General features: G+C 46.7%; 1 protein-coding gene across 1 annotated transcript in view; it reads right to left on the minus strand.

The window, feature by feature from the left end:
• Positions 1-12,336, minus strand: part of LOC124722285 (alkaline phosphatase-like) — a 658,646-nt gene that overhangs the window by 82,726 nt on the left and 563,584 nt on the right. The window contains exon 6 of the mRNA XM_047247471.1: positions 1,187-1,381. Within this exon, the coding sequence (XP_047103427.1) occupies positions 1,187-1,381 (195 nt within the window). The remainder of the gene's footprint in view (positions 1-1,186; positions 1,382-12,336) is intronic.

Raw genomic sequence — 12,336 nt, forward strand, 5'->3', positions numbered from 1 at the left:
AATCTCGTCGTGTTCTACGGCCTTCTCTGTACCATTCTGCACACATCCGTTAAACTGCCGAAACACTTCGCCCCACACGAGCAGCAATTTCGCAGATGGATGCATCACATTCTTTGATGCCAATAATGTGCCCTCTTCCAGACTCACTGATTTGACGGTGTGGTTCGCGCATACGTCTGTGATGCATCCTGCACGTGTGCTCGAGTCACACTGATCCATTACTTTCGATTCACAGCGACAACGATAGCCGCAGGCATATTTTACCTGTAGGTGGTGTTGCGCCACGATATGTCGTTTAACCCGCCCTCCAACATGGTTCAAATACTAATAATTTCTGCAGAACATACTGATGTACATGTTCTGTGAATATCAATGTCTTGTCTCTAATAGTTCAAGGTGTTCAAGTGTACATCACATCTACCGATTTTCGTCCCATTCGGACAATTCCTTCGTGGTGCGTCGTTAGTAATTTTTAACGTTCAAAGCCGCCTGATTATGACGCCGACTTTAGTCTTAGAGAAAGTATATACTTTTTCATGTGGCGTCAGGAGAAGAGGTTCCACAGAACTCTGCCCTAGTGTATCAAATGTATACAAACACATAAGTCTGGTACGGTTAGTGTACTGCTTAGCCAGGCTCTGGGACTGGTCCTAAAAGATTTTTCACTCTGCAGCGGAGTCTGAGGTGCTTTGAAATTTCCTGGTGGATAAATACTGTTTGCTGTACTAGGACTCGAGCCCGAACCCTTGCCTTTCATGGACAGTGCTCTAACCGAGTGAGCTATGTTTTTTGCCCTTTTTCCGTTTCGTACTACCAGCATTTTTGTTATTTTTCGTCAGTGGTTACGTGTGAATATCGCATGACACATATCAGACATCATCGATGCACACTTAATTCAGATTCTTCAGCGTGGCCAGTTCACCTGGCCGAAAACGTTGAGCGACCGCGCCGACTGCTATCCAGGCACCTCTCACGGCCCGTCATGACGGCTTTATCTCCACCGTGCCCGTTAGCTCATCAGTAAAAACATTGCCCATGTAACGCGAAGTTCCGAGTACGAGTGTCCAACTGGCACACGGCTTACATCTGCCAGGAACTTTTCAGTTCGGCTCACAATCTGCTGGTGAGTGAAAGATTCATTCTGGATTACCTTTTTCCCCCATTTCCCAATTGTGTCAAGACTCACCGAGTATGGGGTTGCCGCGCGGCGCGTTGAGCGCGCCCATGGTGAGCACGTGCGAGTGGTCGGCCGTGACGACGACCAGCGTGTCGCGCAGGTCCACCAGCGGCAGGATGGCGGACAGCGCCGCGTCCAGCGCCAGCGTCTCGTCCAGCGCGCGGTACGCGTTGTTGTAGTGGTGCGCGTGGTCGATGCGCCCGCCTGCACACAGCGGAATGACACTGATGTGATGAGACAGGTAATGATGTTGCTGGATGGGGAAAAAGCATTTAAATAAAAATAAATCATTAATATAACACATTTTTAAATCAAACCAAAAACTATAAAATAATTTATCCTATCCCGTACAGATTCCTAACCCCATACAGGCAAACCTAGAAATTTGTGCTTGTGAATTTTTAATACACTACTGGCTATTAAAATTGCTCCACCAAGAAGAAATGCAGATGATAAACGGGTATTCATTGGACAAATATATTATACAAGAACTGACATGTTATTACATTTTCACGCAATTTGGGTGCTTAGATCCTGAGAAATCAGTACCCAGAACAACCACCTCTGGTTGTAATAACGGCCTTGATACGCCTTGGCATTGAGTCAAACAGAGCTTGGATGGCGTGTACAGGTACAGCTGCCCATGCAGCTTCAACACCATACCACAGTTCATCAAGAGCAGTGACTGGCGTATTGTGACGAGCCAGTTGCTCGGCCACCCTTGACCAGACGTTTTCAATTGGTGAGAGATCTATAGAATGTGCCGGCCAGGGCAGCAGTCGAACATTTTCTGTATCCAGAAGAGCCCGTACAGGACCTGCAACATGCGGTCGTGCATTATCCTGCTGAAATGTAGGGTTTCACAGGGATCGAATGAAGGGTAGAGCCACGGATCGTAACACATCTGAAATGTAACGTCCACTGTTAAAAGTGCTGTCAATGCTAACAAGAGGTGACCGAGACGTGTAACCAATGGCACCCCATACCATCACGCCGGGTGATACGCCAGTATGGCGATGACGAATACACGCTTCCAATGTGCGTTCACCGCGATGTCGCCAAACACGGATGCGACCATCATGATGTTGTAAACGGGACTTGAATTCATCCGAAAAAATGACGTTTTGCCATTCGTGCACCCAGGTTCGTAGTTGAGTACACCATCGCAGGCGCTCCTGTCTGTGATGCAGCGTCCAGAGTAACCGCAGCCATGGTCTCCGAGCTGATAGTCCATGCTGCTGCAAACCTCGTCGATCTGTTCGTGCAGATGGTTGTTGTCTTGCAAACGTCCCCACCTGTTGACTCAGGGATCGAGACGTGGCTGCACGACCGTTACAGCCATGCGGATAAGATGCCTGTCATCTCGACTGCTAGTGATACGAGGCCGTTGGGATCCAGCACGGCGTTCCGTATTACTTTGCTGAACCCACCGATTCCATATTCTGCTAACAGTCATTGAATCTCAACGAACGCGAGCAGAAATGTCACGATAAGATGAACCGCAATCGCGATAGGCTACAATCCGACCTTTATTAAAGTCGGAAACGTGATGGTACGCATTTCTCCTCCTTCCACAAGGCGTCCCAACAACGTTTCTCCAGGCAACGCCGGTCAACTGCTGTTTGTGTATGAAAATCAGTTGGAAACTTTCCTCATGTCAGCACGTTGTAGGTGTCGCCACCGGCGCCAACCTTGTGTGAATGCTCTGAAAAGCTAATCATTTGCATATCACAGCATCTTCTTCCTGTCGGTTTAATTTCGCGTCTGCATCACGTCATCTTCCTGGTGTAGCAGTTTTAATGACCAGTAGTGTAATTTATCCTATCACGTACAGATTCCTAACCGCATACCGGTAAACCTAAAAATTTGTATTTGTGAATTTTTAATAGCTATGAAAATCCTTTTAAGTTTGTAACGAAAAACGTGAGGTACATGAAAAATGATAATAGTTAGGAGGTGAACTATTCGTAAATCAGTTATGTAATGCATGTAACCCACAAAGTATTGCCATACCTGTTAAAGATTCACGAGCATAAATGTTCAGAGCTATCTGTACATGGTTAGGAATCTTATGGAGATAGAAGAAATTATTTTACGCTTTTTAGTCTGACTTAAAAAAGTGTTATATTAAAAATTTATTTTTAATGAAATAATTGCTTCTGCGTTTTACTCATCTGTGTATGAAATTACAAAAATTTGTTGTCTAATTTTACACATACAAAAGTAAAAAGCAGAAAATAAATTTTTAATTAAAAATAAATTTTTAAAATAACACTTTTTAAGTAAAACTAAGAAGTGTAAAATAATTTCTCGTTGCCCCTTACAGACTCCTGACCCTCTAGAGATAGCACGCACTAAAGAGCAACACAAGAGCATAAATTAGTATGTGGATTCTGACCAGTAACGAGACAACTGACCATCACAGGTTGTATTCAGGATGACTATCGGCAGCTGAAATACACGCGTCCAGTCTGGTATAGAACAACTGCTGAACAGCGGAGATGTCCGAGCAAGTGGCAGTAATACGTCGTTGCATATCATCGGGTGTAGTTGGTATGTTGTCGTAGACGGCGTCTTTCAGCTTTCCCCAGAGTAAAAAGTCTACAAGCGACAAATACGGGGAACGGGCCCGCCAAGGTACAGGTACTCAGCATCCAGTCCTACGATTTGGAAACAATTCGTGAGAACATACTTACACAAGGGATCCCAACAACGTTTCACCAGGCAACGCCGGTCAACTGCTCTTTGTGTATGAAAATCAGTTGGAAACTTTACTCATGTCAGCACGTTGTAGGTGTCGCCACCGACGCCAAACTTGTGTTTACACTATAGACTGGACAGCCATCATGTTGCTAGCACAGGTTCATCACAGTCTGCAGAGGAACGCCTTCTAATATCTGTGGAAAATGGTCTGTCAGGAGGCTGCGATATTTGTGCGCGTTCAGTGTTTCGTCTATGAAAAACGGGCCCGTGAGCTACATGGCCGCTGACGCTCCACCTGACGAAGCCAGCGGGGGCTGGCAACACACCAACAGCAGCAAGGACATTAATTTCTCCCTCTTCTGTCGTCAGTTGTTTCCTTCTGTTGTGTTATCTAAGTGGTACACTACCTATTTCACGTAACTGGTTGAAGAGGTTGATAAATAATTGGCGAGATGGTTGACGTCTATTGGCATATCTTGCCGCATGCACTATAGAAGAACAATTTACAGTCTACCTACACTCTCCATACACCATGAGCATGTCGGCTTTTTCTGCATTGGTAACTGCCATGGTTCACACACGACCAGCTGCCTGGACTGTCACACAGTAACTGACTAGCATATCACAGTGCGCTCAAGCAACACACAAGCACACTGCAAGCGAACGTAACAACATAGTAAGCACAAAGGAAGTGCAGAATTGGCTACGAATGGGCATTGATTTAAATCAATGGGGAAAGTTGAAAATTTTTACTGGACTGGAATTCGAGACTGGGTCTCCGGCTTACTACGCATACGCTCTGACCGCTAAGCCATCCGGGTACAGTGGTCATCGCAACTGCACAGACTATACTAGCACACCTCCTGACCGACTCAAATTTTAAACTGATCCACACAATACTTACGTAGTGTCCCTTGCCCATTATCCTCATCACGCGCGGCATTTCGCCGATATGCCGAAGAGTTTAAGTGTAGTCTGCATCCTAGCTGAGGCGATATATTGGACTTTTTTTTCCTTTATTGTATTTCAATTCCCCACTGGGGCGGGCTGGCAGCAGCATATGCGCTGCTCTTCAGCCGAAAGACATAGAACAAACAATAGAAGACATTTAAAAATATACAAAGGAGAAAACATGGTGAACGTAGATATAAAAAAGGAGGAACATCATGGAAGGCAATAGACAAAAAAAAGGGCGACTGTAAAATGGAGATAAAAACCATAAAAAAGTAGTGCACACAAAAAACCACACACTGGGACAATTAAAAGAACACAAGGCACAGTGTGACCAGAGCATAAAAGTATCAACAGATGGTGTAGCACATAACAATCACCGACAGTGACACTAAGTACAAGGGCAGCACACAATTAAAATCACACCTCTTGACGCACAGGAGAAACTAAACGCAACACTCACAATGATCAAAATGGAGGATCTGCCAGGCGCAATGAGATTAGGGAGACTGGAAGAAAGGAGGGAGGGGAAGAGAAGGGGGGAGATGGATGGGGGGCGTGCTGAAGAGGGCCAGGTAGGGAGGGATGCGGGAAGGAAACAGGCAAGGATGGAGTGCAGGGTCTCAGGGGGGGGGAGAAGGAGGAAAATATGCTCTGGGAGAAGGAGGGGAGAGGAAAAAGTGGGCCCTGGGAAGGGGGGGAGGAACAAGGCCAGGTTATAGTTGGAAGGAAGGGTAGATGTCACGGCAAAGTTCATCATCCGGGAGGGGGAGGCGCTGGAAATTGCCCTGACGAAGGAGATGGAGGGTGTGGAGGTGGAGAGAGGGAGGGATACAGCGATAGAGGCGCGGCAACGGGTGGCAGGTGGAGAGGAAGGAGGAAACCAGAGGGTGGGGGGGATCAAGCCTGCGGACAATGTAAAGGATGCGGAGATGTTGGAGGAACAGGAGGAGGTGGGGGAAGGGGATGAGTTCACGCAGGAGCCGTGTGGGGGAAGGAAGGCGGATATGAAAGGCAATGCAGAGTGCATGGCGTTCGAGGATTTGGAGGGCCTTGTAAAAGTGGGTGGGTGTGGAGATCCAGGCAACGCTGGCATAACAGAGGACAGGAGGGATGAGGGATTTGTAGGTGTAGAGGATGGTAGAAGGATGAAATCCCCATGTCCGGCCAAACAGGAGTTTCAGAAAGCGGAGGCGGGAATGGGCTTTCTGCTGGATGGTCTGGAGGTGAGGGGTCCAGGTGAGGTGTCAGTCGAGGGTGAGGCCAAGGTATCTCAGGGTGGGGGTAAGCTGGATGGGACAACCAAAAAGGGTGAGGTAGAAATCATGGAGATGAAAGGAATGGGTAGTGTGGCCTATGATGATTTCCTGGGTTTTGAAGGGGTTGAGACAGAGGAACCACTGGTTACACCAAGTGGTGAACTGGTTAAGGTGGGTTTGGAGGGTAAGTTGGGACCGTTGAAGGGTAGGATAGAGAGCCAGGAAGGCAGTGTCATCAGCATACTGGAGAAGGTGGACAGGTGGGGGTGGCTTGGGCATATCAGCCATATACAAGAGATAAAGGAGAGAGGAGAGAAGGACAGAGCCCTGGGGGACGCCAGCAGTGGGATAAAAGATACGGGAGTTGGTGTTGTGGAGGGTGACATAGAAAGGACGGTGCGAGAGGAAGGACGCGACCAGACGGACAAAATTAATAGGCAGGCCGTTGGTTTGGAGTTTAAAGAAGGATGCCATACAAGGTCATAGGCATTTTGGAGGTCAAGGGAAACAAAAAAGGCAGAGCGACGGGAGTTGAGCTGGAGGGACAGAAGGTGAACGAGGTGAAGGAGTTGGTCTTCAGCGGAGAAGGAGTGTTGGAAGCCACACTGGGTAAAGGGGAGGAGATGGTGTTGAGTAAGGTGCTGATGGATATGGTGGGAGAGGACGGTTTCGAAGACCTTACTGAAGACGGAGGTGAGGCAGATGGGACGATAGGAAGAGGCGGCAAAAGGGGTTTGTTGAGTTTGAGGAATAAGAGGACGCGGGAGGTCTTCCACAGGTCAGGTTAGAAGCCTGTGGAGAGGATGACGTTATAGAGATGGGCGAGGACAGTCAGGAAGGAATAGGGACTTTTGGAGGTCTTTCACAGGTCAGGGTAGAAGCCGGTGGAGAGGATGACGTTATAGAGGTGGGCGAGGACAGTCAGGAAGGAATAGGGGCTTTCTCGAAGGTGGCGGTAGATGACACAGTCGTGACCAGGGGGCGTGTTGCGTTTGGACCAGAGGATAAGTTTAATGTCTTGTGCTATGATGGGAGTGTTTAATAAATTGGACGTCCTCACCTTAATTATATATAAAACAACATCGTACCTAATAACTACGCAGGTTGAATGGTACAAATAAATTTTGATGTGGAAACTTTTCAAAATACGATCTTCCCATCTCCGCAACATTAGCGGTGCAAGGTCTAGGTGATTCACCCTATGAAGATTAATAAAACCGACAAACAGCAGGGACAGATTCCTTAATGGACATGGGGAAAAAATGTCCTATGAACATGTGTCTGGAAATGCATCGTTGTCACGGGAGATGGCGCTGACGAATGACAGTTCTTCTGACCACGTGCCGTGTGTGTGTTACATGCTGTGTAATTCATGGAGCGTACTGTAAGCAGCATAATTGTCCAGTATTCTTATCAGGAACAAGCCAAGAAGGTGTTTGTGTACGGCCAAGTAGATGGGAACGGTCTGGAGACAGCAAGGCTATACCAAAACAAGTAACCTCACAGATTCTAACCACATCACATTATATTTGAAGCCCTTTTTGGGCACTTGTGTGACCATAGGTCCTTTCGGACAGACGAACGTGCAGGAAAGAGGCGAACTGTGCGTACACAAAATTTGGAAGACCGGACTCTACATGATATTGAGACGAATCCTTATACAAGCTCCAGGCAATGTCCCGCCAACATGGTGTAAGCCAGAGTGCGATTAAGTGTATCCTGCATGAAAACCGCTGCTATTCCTTTCACATGCAATCTCATGGAGGCCGCTTTGAATATCTGTTGTGACGTGGATGCGATGCAGCTCTGTACTGTGTTCTGGGACGATTTGTTGATGTCGCACGCGCACCTCAATTTCGGGGCACATGTCCATAGGACCTTTCTTCCTCCATTTCTAGTGTCAGGAATCTGTCCCTACAGTTTGTCGGTTTTATTAATATTCACCCATATATATAAGACGCATTGTACTAACAAATTTTGTAGGTGAAAACTTAATATTAGTAAAGGGGACATCTGTCTGGATTACAAATGGCCACCGCCTAACCACTCCTCCAGAGTAGGCGGCATCAGCTTTGTATTTACATGTGGGAACCCCCTCCCGCCCACTCCCCCCCATTTTTATTACATATTCGGATTCTACACCAGAAATTCGCACAGTTTATTAAAACCATTGCTTCTCATTCGTGGTAGATGGTGTTAATCAAGTGTGCCTGTTTTCGCAATTAAGACTGTTGTATCCTAGCCAGTAATGCCACCCGAGCCCGCTGCCAAAAGGTTGGCAGCATCAAAGTTCGGACGCCGTCCGTATAAGCAGCGCCAGCGAGACAGGAAATCGCCGCAAGTCTGCGCGCGCCACCGCTCGCTTCTGGCTTCTTAAGCGCTGGAGTCGCGAGCGCTAGGACAGTTCTGTATTCGCCGCTCAGTTGGATACTCGCCTCCGAATTGTGTACTTGGTAGTCAGTTGTGTGTTCATCGCAGCAGAGTTGTTGTTTGTCGTCAGCCGACGCTGACCTAGCCGCTCCGACTCGAACTAGACAGATTTCTGTAGACACCGAGTTCACTACTGTGTTTGTGTATCTTCGTAAATAAAAGATAAGTACCGACTTTTATTTAATATGAGTGTTTGGGCTTTCATCTTTCTGTTCACTGTTCCAGCGGACCGGTCGGCCCGCTATTAAAAGTGTGGCGGTGACTTCGTAAGCCATTTCTACAGCCAAGTGTTTGTCGCTACGAACACCGCCACAAAAAAGACCAGACAGATTTGATTCTATATTTCATTTGTGATGTAAATGTAAAATGTAAACCTCTGTGTTCTAACGGTTGATACTGATTTCAAACGTTACTTGAGTGTTGCAAATGGGATCGTACAGTACAAATAATTTGGCTAGAGACTGAAATTTTTAACAAATAAGCTACTTATATGGTAACGTATTTTCCTGTTCCTGTGGTGTTCACTGTGGTGAGTTCTGAAACCATAGGAATGCTTGATCTCGGTGCCCATCTTAGACTCCGCCAACAGGGTGACTGATTTCCCTGTGTGTTTCCGCCCAACGCGGCTACCAACGAAATACAAAGCACAACCATTGTAATAAGGTAAAACGCCCATGAAGTGATAGTGACGGGTGCACCTGCCATGGATACTCACCGAAATCAAGCACCCCAATTGTGAGAGGTAAGGGGACTCACCAAATTCAAACATCTCGATGGGAACAGAAAACTATTACAGCCTCGTCGTTGTTCCTGGATCACATTAAACGTAGTTTCTAACCACTGAAACGGCTTGCCATATTGAACTGTACAGTCGAATTTGCAACACTAAAGTAAATTTCGGACATAAATATCAACCTTAGAATTCAAAGGTTTACATTTAGGCAAATAGCAGTGCCGCAAAACGACGTGCCATGGACTTGACTAATGTCTGAAGTAGTGCTGTATGGAGCTGACACCATGAATCGTGCAGGGCTGTCCATAAATCCGTAAGAGGACGAGGGGGTGGAGATCTCTTCTGAATAGCACGTTGCAAGACATCCCAGATATACTCAATAATGTTCATGTCTGGGGAGTTTGGTGGCTAGCGGAAACTCAGAAGACTGTTCCTGGAGCCGCTCTGTAGTAGTTCTGGACATGTTGGGTGCCGCATTGTCCTGCTGGAGTTCCCAGGTCCACGGGAATGCACAATGGACACGAATGGCGGTAGGTGATCAGACAGAATGCTTATGTACGTGTCACCTGTCAGCGTCGTATCTAGACGTATCAGGGGTCCCACGTCACTTTAACTACACATGCACCACACCATTACAGAGTCTCAACCAGCTTGAACAGCCCCCTCCTGACACGCAGGATCCATGGATTCATGAGGGAAATGTAGAATCAGATACGTGTGTTCTTAATTGCAAAAACTCGCACACTGGATATTTATAGATTACAGCACCATCTGCCGCGACCATAAAACAATGGTCTGAGTAAATCGTACGTATTTTCTGGCGTAGAATCCGAATGTGCAATAAAATGGGGGGTTCCCATTTGAAAATACGAAGCTGACCTCCCTCGCGCAGGAAGGGTGGTTAGGAGCTGGCCAGTCGTAGCACAGACAGATGTCCGCTTTACTGATATTAAGTTTTCACCTAGAACATTTTCTTAGAACGATCCGTCGTTTGCGAAAAATTTAGTTGTCCCAAGTTGAAAATAACATGCTTTTTACCGTCAACTTCTCCCGTGTACGCATTTGTTACATGTGTTGGGCACATCTCCTTCTCCCCCTCTTTCTTTAAATCTCTTTATCCCACTCTATCTATTCAGTCGTGCCCTCTGTTCAATACCGCCTGAAATAAATTCCGATAATCCCCACACAACGTACGATTCATACAGGTCAACCGAGATGACATGTGTTACCAACATTTTCCACTCGCACCTCCCACCCGTACCGAACGGACAGACAAGAGAGTCAGTATTGCATTACCATTCATTTCTGAGCTATGTTTAAAATTTCAAGTGTGTCCCAAATCGGGAAGTTAGTTTAAAATCAATTTAAAACCTTGCACCGAACAGACAGACAGACAAGAGAGTGATCTAGTGAAAATGCGTTTAAAAAGTAAAGTCATATGTCATTATTATCTGGGCGGGATGAGCCACCTGATTGGAAATGTTTTCCTGTCCTTCACGGAGAATTGCACCGTTCCTTTGCGAAACGTGAGAGGTGAGCATTTAAGTGTATCTAATAAGTGTAGGTGACAGTAATGGGTGTGAGTAGTGTGGTGTCATGTTTGTGTTGGATGACAGAAAGTAGGGGCAGCCGGCACATAATCTACTCCCCTTTATTTGCACCGAGGGAGCCGACGAGCTAAATGTCCCCAGCCGACAGACGGATCACCGTCGACAGTGTCATATGCTCTCACTTTATCAGGAAATTTAAATCGATATTTTAGTTTTGGGTTGCGTTAAACACGCAAAGTTAAACAACGTCCTACATTGTGCGATTGACTACGTGGAACCCGATGACGTGAGGCTTTTGGGCGGCATTCTGCGTCGTTAGTATACAGCGGATGCGTGGACGATCACGCGAATGTGCACGCACCAACACGTTTCAGGTCTCTCATTGGTTGCTTTCAAGATTCACTTGCATGGAGATGAAGCAAATTCCCTGTGCAACTTGACGACACAGTCGGTAAGGAAGAAAGTGGGGTATCAGAGGCGCACGGATTCAGACTTAAACGATGCACTGCTGCATAACTAGGGGTAATTCTCATTTAAATGTCAAGATTGTGTCTATACTGCGTTTTAATCATGTATCTGTTAATTCCGTGTGAAATTATTTCGATACGCCAGGCCGGCCGCAGTGGCCGAGCGGTTAAAGGCGCTACAGTCTGGAACCGCGCGACCGCTACGGTCGCAGGTTCGAATCCTGCCTCGGGCATGGCTGTGTGTGATGTCCTTAGGTTAGTTAGGTTTAAGTAGTTCTAAGTTCTAGGGGACTTATGACCACAGCAGTTGAGTCCCATAGTGCTCAGAGCCATTCGAACCATTCGATACGCCAGGTTGCTATCATAATTTCCGTTGGTACCAAACATTGTGCAGTATTTGTGCCTAATAGAGATATGGTAGTATCCGATAACAACTGTGCACGTAACCACTGACAGTATGGTGTCAAATATCGGGTTAAATCATTACAGCAACTCTTTTGTCATCAAAGGTCAGTGAACACACAAGAGGCCCTACGGCCATGAGTTACTTCGGCTCTAAGGGACGAACATCTTTACAAGATAAGTGGAAAAAGAACTGCGATGTGTATCGACCCATCCACGTGCAACGTCCATGTGAACTGTCAGATAACATCCTACGAGCACTTTCACGTCCTCGATAGCAGTGTCGAGCAGGTAGTACTTGAGGTGTTCAGTAAGAATCGCATTATTTTCTCGGGCAGCTGAAAAAATGAGGAATTTGCTGTGGGGCATCGTAGAATATTTCCGCTTGAGCCTCTATAGTTTCATGAAGTTCCGATTGGTGGTTGGACTATACGTGGCCTTCAAAATGACGTCTGTAACGGAGTTGTGTCATTGATTTTTTTTTTTTGTTGCGGGAAACGAGAGCATCATTGTTGCAGAATAGCCACGGAGACCTGGCAGTGAACAAAAGCACGATGAGTCGTTGGGCGAGGCGTCTCTCATCACTACAACAAGGTCGCACAAACGTGCGCGGCCTCCCACGTGCCGCCCGGCCGCAGACCGCTGTGACTCCTGCAATGTTGGA

This window comes from Schistocerca piceifrons, chromosome X (assembly GCF_021461385.2).
Source record: "Schistocerca piceifrons isolate TAMUIC-IGC-003096 chromosome X, iqSchPice1.1, whole genome shotgun sequence".
In the NCBI taxonomy this organism is placed as follows: Eukaryota; Metazoa; Arthropoda; class Insecta; order Orthoptera; family Acrididae; genus Schistocerca; species Schistocerca piceifrons.